Source organism: Watersipora subatra, chromosome 5 (assembly GCF_963576615.1).
Source record: "Watersipora subatra chromosome 5, tzWatSuba1.1, whole genome shotgun sequence".
Lineage (NCBI taxonomy): Eukaryota > Metazoa > Bryozoa > Gymnolaemata > Cheilostomatida > Watersiporidae > Watersipora > Watersipora subatra.
This window is the reverse complement of record NC_088712.1, coordinates 33,214,462-33,228,819: the sequence shown is the minus strand read 5'-3', so window position 1 is coordinate 33,228,819 and position 14,358 is coordinate 33,214,462. Positions and strand designations below refer to the sequence as shown.

The 14,358-nt window shown below is 34.6% G+C and overlaps 1 protein-coding gene across 1 annotated transcript in view; it reads left to right on the top strand.

Annotated features, from left to right (window-relative positions):
* LOC137397289 (protein bark beetle-like) overlaps window positions 1-14,358 on the top strand; it is a 163,939-nt gene that overhangs the window by 7,132 nt on the left and 142,449 nt on the right. Inside the window, 4 exon segments of the mRNA XM_068083579.1 lie at window positions 4,749-4,948; window positions 6,119-6,289; window positions 10,193-10,354; window positions 12,989-13,206. Of these exon segments, the coding sequence (XP_067939680.1) occupies window positions 4,749-4,948; window positions 6,119-6,289; window positions 10,193-10,354; window positions 12,989-13,206 (751 nt within the window).

The window sequence follows — 14,358 nt, the reverse complement described above, 5'->3', positions numbered from 1 at the left end:
TTCTATATAGTTCTATATCTATATTCTATTCTTTATAGTTCTATATCTATGTTCTATATTCTATTCTATATAGTTCTATATCTATGTTCTATATTCTATTCTATATAGTTCTATATCTATATTCTATTCTATATAGTTCTATATCTATGTTCTACTAAACTAATCTATGTAGTTCTATATCTTTGTTCTATATTCTGTTCTATATAGTTCTATATCTTTGTTCTATATTCTATTCTATATAGTTCTATATCTATGTTCTACTAAACTAGCATGTTCACTTACTCTTTTATCCACAAATTAGTAAATTTCTGGATGAGCAGAATTATTAAAGATTTGGTTGACTATTTCACAGCCAAATGAGTTCCTATTAGCTGTTGGTACATTCAACATTTGATCATGCAATGGCGCATTGGCCACCATGACAAGCCTTTATACACAGATGTCGGTCAACATGCTATCAAACATAACCAGTAATTGATGTCGCCGTACTTTGGATCTTACTGATAGTAATAAGATGAAAAGTTTCACTATCCCCCGTATCATTTTGACGGGACAGTTTGCTGAAACTAAAAACTAAGTTTTGTACACAGATTATAGTTGTAATACACCAAACTCCACTATATCAGCCATTTTTTGCTGCATTATTGCTAGTTTATTTATATATATAGCGATAAATCAAGTCGCTTTCTTGGAAATTTTGCGCAAGGTTTTGTGCATAATTTGTTTATAATGCATTTGTTTTACTGCTGTACTTGATAACTTAACATATTTATCATTGTTTTACTGCTGTACTTGATAACTTAACATATTTATCATTGTTTTACTGCTGTACTTGATAACTTAACATATTTATCATTGTTTTACTGCTGTACTTGATAACTTAACATATTTATCATTGTTTTACTGCTGTACTTGATAACTTAACATATTTGTCATTGTTTTACTGCTGTACTTGATAACTTAACATATTTATCATTGTTTTACTGCTGTACTTGATAACTTAACATATTTGTCATTGCTTTACTGCTGTACTTGATAACTTAACATATCTATCATTGTTTTACTTAAGATTTTTATCATTGTTTGTTGCTCTGAACGAATTAAACAATGCGTATGTGTATTATTATACACATACTTGCTCTAACATGAACATTGCGACCTAAGAAGCACTAATTTTGCTGATTTGATTCTGTATGTGGAAATTGAATTGTATCTCTATTTTAATGAAGTTATATATATAGATACATATGTATATACCTTAAAAGATCTCATTGAACGCTACCTCTATTTGAATGCCTTTTATTTGACCGCCACTATGAGAAAAAGGTTAAAAAATAGAGGGCCACCCTCTATTTGAACACCACTTTCGTTTAACCACCACTTTGACAATCTTTGATTTTTATTAGCCCATAATATCAAATGATCAGTAGAAAAGTGTCCACAAAATCGGATTAATAATGAATCGTTTATATCAATAACAATTAATTCTCTCGTTGTCCAACTCCAAAGCTTTTCGCTTTTTTGTTAAAACTTTGAAAGCAACACCATAGAAATACTTATTAATTGTCTCAGGCTAATGTTAGCCTCCAATTGACCACCACTATAGAGGAAGGAATGAAAAATGGAGTGTCATGGTGTTAAATTAGAGATTTTGCGGTATATAGATATATGTGTAAATGTATGTGTAAATATATGTATATATATGTATATGTATGTATATATGTGTATGTACATGTGTGTATATATGTGTATACATATGTGTGTATACATATCTATATATATAGTGTATTTTTCAAAGTTGGTGTGTTCGTCCGTATGTGTCTCTCTCCGGCTATAGCGCACGATGATTATTTTACGGCAACGCGTTATGATGCCCCTGTTAAGAAATATTTTTCATAAGGTTTCATCACTATATCTGGGGTCAAGGCCAATTCTTCTCACGCGAACAATTGTATTATCTCAGGTAGGAATGGCTTCTACATTTTCTCACTGTTCGGTCAGACAAAGACCTGTTAGACGAATTATTGTTATTAATTCAACTTATTCAGAATTTTTATTTTGTTTTCTCAGTTCGTATTAATTGTATCATTACTAATTCATCTTTTATTGTAACCGTAGCAAAACCGACTTAATATATCTATTGTTAATTAGTTCACATCTACATTTAAACCTTTTTATAGTCATTTTATTTTTTTTCAATTTATTTGACCTGCACGAAACATTTTCCTCATGATATTAAGTTTAATTTGTTGTTAATTTTAAGTTGTTTGACAAAGTTTGAAACCTTGACAGTAGATTTTATTTTTTCCTAATTTATTTCAATTACACAAACACTTTTCTCATATTTAGTGTGAAAGTTAGAAAGACAAATGTTTTCATATGTTAAATACAAATCAATTTTTTGTTCAAATACTTTTTTTGTTACCCGGGCAACGCCGGGCAGCACAGCTAGGGTGTATATATATGTGTAGGCCTACTAGCTGTGCCTCTTGGTGTTGCCCGGGTATTAAAAATCAGCTTATAAACAATGAGAATTGATGAAAGTTGTCTACCACTTGCTATTAGCCTGGCACATTTCCAATGGAAAATGGTATTAAATATCAACTTATAAACAAGAAGAAGTAATAAAAGTTGCCTGCCACTTGCTGGCAGACAACTCTCTAGCAAGTGGCAGGTCATAGCCAAGTGGCCAGGCACATTGCCAATCAAATATTCCAGTACGCTTGCAATAAGCGCTAGGCTTCTAATGGCGGTACGCCATTACGTTGCGTCAGCATTGTCCAGCTACAACTATTCTAATAATAGCCATAGCTGGACATACCGAAAACAGAAAACGGACATACTTTGAGAAATATATGTGTATATATATGTGTATATATTGTGTATGTACCGTAAAACCTCTAATTAAACGCCATGACGCTTTATTTTTCAACCTCTTTTCTATGGTGGTGGTCAATTGGAGACGGCGTTCAGATGGAGGCTGGCGGTCTATTTTTCAAATGGCTCGTCAGAATTTTCGGAAGATGGTTTTAACCCTATTGCGGGCGAATCGGATGTTGCCTATATTTTGCTCTCTTTTTCCGGTGGACTGATATTAAACATTTTGAATGCAATAAATCTGCTAACTTGCCTCTTACTTGTCAAAGATATTTTAATAAATGTATGTCGAGAAACTGAGAAATATCTCTACCAGTTGATATCTATTGCTTGCAATTGACCTGTGATGATATTATAGCCTGTGTCCTTCTTTGCAATTTGTTGGAATTTTCAAATTTTGTTTCATTCTAAATTTGAAAACATATTTTTATTTTATATATATATTTAATATTGTTGAATAAAAGCTCATTGCACTCACTGATAGGTTTGCTACAGTTTGCAGCCAAAACTAACTTTTTATATGCAATAGAAGGGAAGTTATGAGCATTGATCCATCGTAAGCTGTTTTAACATGGCTGCAAGGATGCTATTAAATAGTCTGCTATAAATCTGCATATTTAAAATTATACAACAATAATCTATCAAATGATACAACATATATTCATGAACAAGTGAAATAAACGAACCATACTTATATTACATGCAGAAACAAAAAGTTACGTTTTTAAAACCAAAATATTTCCATCGTTTGCTTGGATAGCTGCGTTCTGATTGTTGCTTTCGTTGGAACGAACATCTTCTAGTTGTCCAATAATTTCTACAATATCTTCTGGCCTTAACTCTTCTTCTGCACTGCTGAACTAGTCGATATTAGCAAGCAGACAATTTTTTTGGCGGAGCAAAACTTTAATGTGCTGCATTTAGCACTAATGCAACACATAAAACTTTGCTTGCTAAAAGTTTGCTTGGAAAACCTTTGGTCCAAAACTTGCGAACCGGTTTTTATACGCAAGTCCTTCGAAGTATTAAGACCGCGTTAAACAAGGAACTGCTTATTAGCCTGAGACAATTAGTAGTTATTTCTATGGCCTTACTTTCAATATTCCTATATACCATCGTAAATTTGAGCCGTTTTTATATATGCGCATGTACTTCGAAGTATCACGACTGCGTTAAACAAGTAACAACTATTAGTCGAGAAAGTCATTATTTCTATAGCGTTGCTTTGAAAGTTCATCTACCATCGTAAATTTAAGCCGTTTTTGTAAATGTAGGCTACTTCAAAGTAGAAAAACCGCGTTAAAAATGAGCTACTACTCGCCTGAGACCTGAGAGTTATTGATTATTGCCACTGTTGCTTTCAAAGTTTTAATGGAAAAAACCAAAAGCTTTGGAATTGGACAGCAAGAGAATTAATTGTTATTGATATAAACGATTCAGTATTAGTACGATTTTGTGAACACTTTTCTACTGATCAGTTGATAATATGGACTCGTAAAGATCCTATAATATCAAAGTGGTGGTCAAACGGAGGTGACGTTCAATTGGAGAGTGGCGGTCTATTTTTCTATCCTTCTCTCAATTGAAGGTGGCGTTCAAATAGAGGTGGCGTTCAATTAGAGGTTTTATGCTATATGTGTATATATATGTGTATAAATATACTCTACAAATTATATATATAGTATGTATATATACATGTATATATATCTATATACAGATCATATATACATGTATGTATATACATACTTTTACAGAAAAGAGAGTTTTGAATTTTCATTGTCTCTTTTTCATAACCTTATTCTAGTCTAAGTGAATGTTTATAAATTGTAGTTGAACATTTGCTAACGCATGGTATGCGCATTGTCTTACAGCTGGACAGCAATGGAAGCTCAAGTGGTCTGCAAGCAATTGGGATTTGCTTCTCCTGTAAATGACTACTTTACCTACAACTTTACTGCAATAGATTACCACAGCTATATAGCCATAAGTCATCCCAACTGTACAGGTAGAGAGGATAGGCTGTTGGACTGCAATGGGTCGAGAGCACCTATGTACAGCAGTCAAATCTGTCGTAAGTATCCGTTATTTTCAGGTTTCATTATTGAGATCTTTCCAGATATTCCAATCTTGTTCCACTGACAGGTGCCCTTATTGAGATACCTGACACATGCCATATCTGACACCCGATCTTGCTCCACGGACACCTGTCATTATTGATGTCACGTGCCATATCTGACAGCCAATTTTAGTCTATATTTTCATGTGATGGGCTCATGGTTAGCCTGTCTTGACAAGCTGTTGTTTTTGCGTAGTTGTCCCCCCGTCGAGCGGCGAGCAACAACAGCTTGTCGCACGACGTACTGCACCTGATGCATCAGTTGCACTTATAGGGAGTTGTTCTCTTCCGTCTACGCGGCTTGGCCGCGATGTTATGTCGGTCGCTCCATTGGTAATCATAACGGATTTCACGCAAAAATTTATGTAGAAAAAAAAACAAGATTACAACGTTTAACCAAAGAACAGTTTCTGTGATAAACTTTAGTAGAACTTAAGAATAAAATAAACTCAAAATAAAATCCATAAGAGCAAATAAAACTGACTGATATAAAAATAGAAATAAAACTGACTGAGCGCACAAATAACGACATGTTTAGTCGCTGTTGTTGCCTAAGTTCTCAAATTCTAATAAAGTTTACTGCAGAGAGGGGTCGCCAGTTAAACGTTCTTATCTTAATTTTTCTTCATAAATTTTTGCGTGAAATCCGTTATGATTACCAATGGAGCGACCGGAATAACATCGCAGCCGAGCCGCGTAGACGGAAGAGAACAACTCCTTATAAGTGCAGCTGATGCGTCAGGTGCAGTACGTCTTTTGACAAGCTGTTGTTGCTCGCCGCTCGACGGGGGGACAACTACGCAAAAACAACAGCTTGTCAAGACAGGCTAGCTCATGGTGTGCTTGCATCTTATTAATTCTATACCTTGATATAACTGCCATATGTTATGCTTGACACCATATTTTGATATACATCATATATTATGATTTGTATCTTACCCACTTGGCAGGTCAGATCTGACCCGGTTAGTGTCAGAAGATGACATCGTTTAAACTTGGTTTCACTAACTGATGTTTTGTTTGATAGTGATGTCATATGATTGTTATGTTTAGTAGACTACTGCCCTGACAAATGACTCCTTGGTAAAAGCAATTGTTGCAGTCTCACCAAATGTTGTATTGTAGGTGACCAAAGAAGCCTCTATCTAAAATGTCAAGGTCTTCGAGCTGACCTTGTGCCTAATCATTGGAAAGGCCTCGAGTTTTACAACACGACTTTTGAAAGGATTTCATCTGGAAGCAATGCTTTGAATGAATCAACCAGCAGGCTGGATTACGTGAATATACTCTATGCAGGTAATCAGTGTCTTAGGCTATCATGAAATGTCATTTACTAGATCTAGCAAAGCTTTCATTTCTTTATTTTATGGTAGAAGATGATCCCAAGAGCAATTTTTGTAGGCAACAGACATCCTGCAAGTTGTATCACACATGTAAAGTTAGATTCAAAGTGTTAATAATGTATTGCTTTCATATGATTAGAGTAAATATAGGATGTAAAATAGTCGAGAGAATAATTATCTAAATAATTTATTATTATTATATAATTATTATCTAATATTTTTCTAAATAATATTTTCTGATAATATTTTCTGTTTGATTGTTACTCGCTTGATTATTGATGCTAATTTGCCCATTTGTTGTGGGAAGATAAATCCTCTATATTAATAGTTATGACTATTCATCAGATGCATTAACGTTCTAGTTATGTCTGTTCAACTGTTCGACTTATAAATAGGGAGTAGCATGAATATCTGTATGAAGTATCTGTTAGACACCTACATTGTAGATATCTGTATGCAGTATCTGTTAGACACCTACATTGTAGATGGATATCCGTATGTCGTATCTGTTAGACACCTACACTGTAGATAGATATCTGTATGCAGTATCTGTTAGACACCTTCACTGTAAATAGATATCTGTATGCAACATCTGTTAGACACCTACACTGTAGATAAATATCTGTATGCAGTATCTGTTAGACACCTGCACTGTAGATAGATATTTGTATGCAGTATCTGTTAGACACCTACACTGTAGATAGATATCTGTATGCAGTATCTGTGAGAAACCTACATGGTAGATATATATCTGTATGCAGTATCTGTTAGACACCTACACTGTAGATAGATATCTGTATGCAGTATCTGTTAGACACCTACACTGTAGATAGATATATGTATGCAGTATCTGTTGGACACCTACATTGTAGATAGATATCTGTATGCAGTATCTGTTAGACACCTACACTGTAGATAGATATCTGTATGCAGTATCTGTTAGACACCTACACTGTAGATAGATATCTGTATGCAGTATCTGTTAGACACCTACACTGTAGATAGATATCTGTATGCAGTATCTGTTAGACACCTACACTGTAGATAGATATCTGTATGCAGTATCTGTTAGACACCTACACTGTAGATAGATATCTGTATGCAGTATCTGTTAGACACCTACATTGTAGATAGATATCTGTATGCAGTATCTGTTAGACACCTACACTGTAGATAGATATCTGTATGCAGTATCTGTTAGACACCTACACTGTAGATAGATATCTGTATGCAGTATCTGTTAGACACCTATATTGTAGTTTATTGAAGATCATTAAATAGTTTATACTAGGAGAATGCCCGGCGTTGCCCGAGTAATAAAAGTCTTTGCACAAAAAGTATATTTTTATTTAACATATACAACTTTTAACATTCCATCTTTTAAACTTCATATCATTGGAAAAGTGTTTTTGTGCAGTTCATATAAATTAAGAGAAAAATAAACAATGAGTACATGGAAATATGTGTATAAAAAAGTTGCTGTTGCAGCAGAAGCTCGTTATATCAAAGTTTCGATGGAGGATACTGGCATCTCTCGATAATGGTACTAATGTAAACATTGGATATCGAACTTTCTTTGTCTGGTACTTTGTCTGACCGAATGGAGGGAGAATGTAGAGGCAATTCCAACACCAAATGATACAATTTGTTCATGTGAAAAGTATTTAGCTTTTACAGATTTAGCAAAACCGGAAATAGGAGTGTAACGGCACATTTGGAAATTACAAATTAAAACAATATGTTATGAGAAAAAAATGAGCTTTTTTATATAAGTTTGAACCAAAAACAAACACAAAAGGTAATATTAACTGATAATAAAAAGTACATATTTAGCACGTGTAGTTTAGGATAAGAATAAATAGACGATTGAGAACAATAAGAATGGCTTAGCCTAGTGGTGAGGCGCACTTGCGATTTGTTGATGATGAATGTTTGAAGATTTGTTGATGATGAATGTTGCAGGTTCAAATACTCTGCACTGTAGGTTTTAATCGTTATAGCTGGAGACATGGATGATAGAAAACAAAAGGCGAACATTGAGATTTATGTATAATAGTATAGATATGATAGTATAATTGAATACATGAAAATAACTTTGAACTCCTTTGATGTGTTTTATGATGTTTTTATGCATTTTATGGCATCTTTAGTGTATTTTATCGTGTCTTTGGTTTTGGAAACATTGATTTGTAGTAATGGAGTTCTCAAATTCCGAACTCAAGAAAAGGTCTTTATTACGTGCTATAGTAAATTCAAGGTGGATCAAATATGTTTAAAATATAAGGCAATGATTGGGTAAAAAATCACTTAACCAGTGATTACAGTGTACCCTCAGGATACGATTACCCTGGGGCCTGATATATGATTTTTCACCTCATCATCTGACTCTTATTTTACCATACGTATTTAACAAAACTTTTGCTCGAGTTTAAATTTGGGAGTTAGTGTGCTTATTAATTACGTACTGTCAAAATAAAGACAACGAATGCTGTTCGCTGAATTTGTTTTCACAATGCCCTGGATGAGACATGATGACCGGTTTCTTTCAGTTCAGCAATTCTCGTGTGAAAAATGGTGTTTTTTCTACAAACCAGTACCAAAGTTGGAGTTGCGATCTTTTCATACAGAAAGTTTAGTGGTCAGGCAACTTCTCTTAACCTGCTAACAAAACCACTTTATTACGAAAACTGCATTATTCGGGCTTTTTTGCCGAATTAGGTTGGACAAGTTTTAAAAAAGTTTGCTAGAAAGTTATAGTAAAAGCGAAGACAGAAACTGACAAGTTATAAAATCTTAATGATAAAAAGTTGAAATTCAGTAACATAGTTACAATTACATACTAAAACAGCTTTAAGCATGTGTGTGTTTAGTAAGCTAAACTTATAACGTGGAATTTGCCCTGGTTAGGGGTGGACAATTCACACTTAGGTAATTGGGTCCTTTTCTCAGTGATTACTAATCTTATTGTTTATCAGTCTACTTTAAAGATTCAGTAGCAATAATCAAATAACAAGCCCACAATTATAATCAATACAACTCTAATTATTAGTAAAAACCATAAGAATATAAAGGTTATCTTACCACTGTTGTCGTAATCAGCAAATATCTGTTGAATTACGACACATAAATCAATTAATACAAATCAAAGATACCGGAGTCACAGTATAAAGTAAATGCGCACGTCATGTCGACAAGAAAACGTTTACCCGACTGCCAAGCTTTTCAAAAATATATAACCCAATCTTAACAACAAGTTGGTCCGAGACTTTCTTAAGAAAGCTAGCCTTAGTACAAAATCAGACTCCTGCGGAGACAGGGTAACCAACTAGTGGTTGTGAATGTCCTGAGGGTGCACTGTATTGGCCTATGGTCATTTTTATAAATGCAATTTTGATTACTGCAGCACGCTAACAGTAGGACATTCTCCATAGAGATGTATCATTTCGTCTTAGTGGATGATGGTGTGTCTGGGTTCACTCCTTATTCGGTTTGTATAACCGCCATGAAGCGATTCATTTTCTGCAGTGCATGACCTCTTGACCTCTTGATAATTATTGATTATAAGAATAGATTAATGATTAATTACTGGACTAGATATTGTTTTTTTCGTTCAACACACTAAAGTGTGAATAATTTTGGGTGACTGAATGATCTGATGCAATGAGTTGTGCTCTCTTGTTTTCGATAACTTGGCCACCACGATAGACTAGAGTGTTTTGCCACTACGTGTCACTGGTCTGCTCGATAGAATGAGCTAGCTTTACCCTCCAGTGTTCATACATTCCCGCTTGGTTAAAACCCTCTCATGCTTCACCAAGTCAGGTGGTACTATATTCTAAACTATTCTAAACTTCAGGAGTGGCTGAAGATTATATGCCCAGAGCTGCCATCTCCGCATCGCCATACGTACCAAAGTTACACGATGTCAAGGTCATGTTCAGCGCTTATGATGCCATCAATTACACAGACATCAACAGCACAACTTTCATTAGCAACTGTGAAATCGCTCACAATAGAGGTGTGTCATAGTTTTTACTGTCTTGTTTGCTGATTGTTTTACTGTTTTATTGTTTTTATTGTTCCCATATGTCTCTGTTTCAACTCACCCAATTTACCATTGTATTCTAATAGTTTGATAGTTCCATTTGTCTCTGTTTCAACTGACTCAATTGACCATTGTATTCTAATAGCTTGATAGTCCCATTTGTCTCTGTTTCAACTCACCCAATTGACCATTGTATTCTAATAGCTTGATAGTTCCATTTGTCTCTGTTTCAACTGACTCAATTGACCATTGTATTTTAATAGCTTGATAGTCCCATTTGTCTCTGTTTCAACTCACCCAATTGACCATTGTATTCTAATAGTTTGATAGTCCCATTTGTCTTTGTTTCAACTGACCCAATTGACCATTGTATTCTAATAGTTTGATAGTTCCATTTGTCTCTGTTTCAACTCACCCAATTGACCATTGTATTCTAATAGTTTGATAGTTCTATTTGTCTCTGTTTCAACTCACCCAATTGACCATTGTATTCTAACAGCTTAATATGTCCATTTGTTTCTGTTTCAACTCACCCAATTGACCATTGTATTCTAATAGCTTGATAGAATTTGTTTTAGTCTGAATTGAATCGGATTCCTTTTGTCTGCTTACTAGTTTTCTGCCGTTGACTCTCTTTTTGGTTTTTATGTAACGTTTGCACAATTGTTACTGCTGAGTACTATTTCCAAGTGCTCAGAATTAATTTAAATTCCTCGGAGACTGAACAGCACCAATGCTGTCTTTTCGTTATTCAACATAAATCTGTAGTTAAATTGAAAGGTTGACTTGCAATAAAATTCACGTTACAGTTATTTGGTATCAAAAGATGTCTTACTCTGTTGTTTTGTAGGTGCAAAATATGTGGAAATGTGATTACAAGCTCTTAAAAGCTCAAAAACGAAAAGCCGCCGTAGATTGGAATCTCTTTATTTCGATGACGTAGCCATGAAATTTGGTTATTGTCTTGTCACGTGATGTTCGCACGTGAATTTAAAGCCCAATAAAAAGCTCAATATAAAACTTATCGTAGCACTAGTTTATGACAAACACTTCCGGTTTTACCGAAGACCCCGTATCAAATATAGATGCTCGCTACTTTACAGGTATGTTTCGGTTTGGTGTAATCGGCAAGTCGTAATCTGATCATGTGACCCCATACTTCGCAAATAATTTCTCCAGCACTTTTCGATTATCACAAGTGACCAACAGGCTCATCACGATTATCAGACAATGATATGTACTCCTTAAAGCCAAGGCTAAAAAATTAAACAAATTTTTACTGTAAGTTGTAGGATATCACTGCTATAAGTGGCAGCATTACGATGACGATAAAACAACGTGTACGAACAATAGGCATGGTTTTATTGAATGCGTGAAGTATATTTGTGGAAATTTTTCGACGAATCAGGTTGCATGAAAGTGTGAACAGAAACCTTCTCTAACAACTACGTCACATTTGAGCTGTTTTGGAAAGAGAATCCAAACTACGGCGGTCTCGTCTGGCTGCGATTTTCTGTTCGTTTTTGAGCTTTTAAGAGCTTGTAATCACCTTTCCACATATTTTGCACCTACAACACAACAGAGTAAGACATGGTGAATCTTTTGATACCAAATAACTGTAATGTGAATTTTGTTGCAAGTCAACTTTTAACAGTTTACATGTAATTTTGTGACAGCTGTATTTAATGCTATCAGCTCTTTATGATGTACAGTTAAACCTGTATTGTGGGTACAGTTAAACCTGTACCCACTATCATCTCATTGTACATCAACCTTATCATTTGATGTAAAATTCGAACAAATATTTTCACTCTCCACCCCAATGATTTGCAGCTTTGTCATTCAAAGTTTCTAATTTCTTGCAATACGACAGTTGGAGTATGTATTTTATTTTGTGATCTGATTGGTGCTGTTAATTAGGTATTTTTTGATTCTTGTTTGTGTCTTAATCACATTTTTCAATTATATTAAACGTTTCTCTTACCCTGTATACTAGTATTTCCTATTACCTGAATGCTGGTGCTTCTAATATCGGGTTTTTGTAAATTCTTTGGGTCTTCAGAAGACCTATATTTAGAAAACAGGATCAGTTTCACGTCTTTTATCTGGATATACAGGGCATGGTTTATATCTATATGTCTTTTATCTCGATATATAGGGCATGGTTTATATCTATATGTCTTTTATCTGGATATACAGGGTATGGTTTATATCTATATGTCTTTTGTCTCGATATATAGCGCATGGTTTATATCTATATGTCTTTTTTCTGGATATACAGGACACGGTTTATATCTATATGTCTTTTATCTGGATATACAGTGCATGGTTTAGATCTATGTCTTTTATCTGGATATACAGGGCATGGTCTATGTCTATGTCTTTTATGTGGATATACAGGGCATGGTTTATGTCTATATGTCTTTTATCTGGATATACAGAGCATGGTTTATATCTACATGTATGTTTTTTATCTTCCTATACAGGGCATGGTTTACATCTATATGTCTTTTATCCGGATATACATGGCATGGTTTATATCTATGTTTTTTATGTTCATATACAGGGCATGGTTTACATCTATATGTCTTTGATCTCGATATACAGGGCATGGTTTAAATGTTACAACGAGTTTCGGAAGAGTGAGAATCACGGACTCGATTTCTCACAACAATAAAGGCAATGGGCTCTACATACGAACTGTTGACAAGATATTCAGAAGGTGGGAATGGAGTACAGGCAGCTTCTGTACCGCCCCTGAAGCTTCTGCTTACCCCCAGATCTACACTGCCATAGCTCCCTCGGGTAGCAGGGAGTGTTCCCGGGTATGCTCATTGTTTATCATTTTTCCTTACTGACTAAATAATAGGAGGTGATGATCGCTACTGCTTATTTACATGTATATCATTTGTCCATGGGATTGTAAGTGTAAGAGTAAGTGTAGGAGTGAGTGTAAGTGTGAGTGTAAGAGAAATATAGGAAGTCATTCTGACTTACAAAGAACCGAATGAAAAAATATTTTGGTTGACCCAGGTGAACACAATTTTTTGTTTTTACAATGTAGCCAAGTCCTGCGGTAAAATAATTTATGTAGCAAATATACCAACATTGATATACTTTCTGGCAAATATTGCTTCCAAGGTATTGCTTCCTAGGTTTTGAGATATCGGTGCTCAAAGTGACAGCATTACAATGATGATGAAATAGACGCGTAAGGACGATAGACATGGTTTTATGGAATGCGTGAAGTATATTTGTGAAAATATTTTGACGAATGAGGTTGCATGAGGTTGAAAGTGTAAATGGAAGCCATCATATTCAACTACGTCCCATTTGATCCGTTTTGGAAAGGGATTCCAAACAACGGCTTTTTCGCAATGGCTGCGATTAACTGTTTGTTTTTGAGCTTTTAAGACCTTGTAATTACGTTTCCATATATTTTGCACCTGTAACAGCAGAGTAAGACATGGTGAACCTTATGATACCAAATAACTGTAATGTGAATTTTTTTGCAAGTCAACCTTTAAGGAAAGCGTTAGTCTTATTGGGAGTTGTTTCACTTTGTTTGCCATAGCTATTTTTATGACAGCTCCTAATACTTTAAATAGAATGTGCTCTACTAATATGCCACAAGTGCATGTATCTCACTTTCACTAATAAAATATTGTTTTCAGTCATAGCTATATATTTAGCGAACTATGCATGGAGACAGTTGTTATGCTAAGTTCTTATCTGTGACAGATGTCTAAGATGGTGTTAGACTGAACATACTGTTAGTTTTACTTTGTAAATATTGGATATAGCCTTTTACAGATATGATGCTCGTGTGAGGAAATAGTTGGGTAGAATTTATTATTGGTCAGAGATAAAGCCTGGTGAATTTATTATTGGTCAGAGATAAAGCCTGGTGAATTTATTATTGGTCAGAGATAAAGCCTGGTGAATTTATTATTAGTCAGAGATAAAGCCTGGTGAAT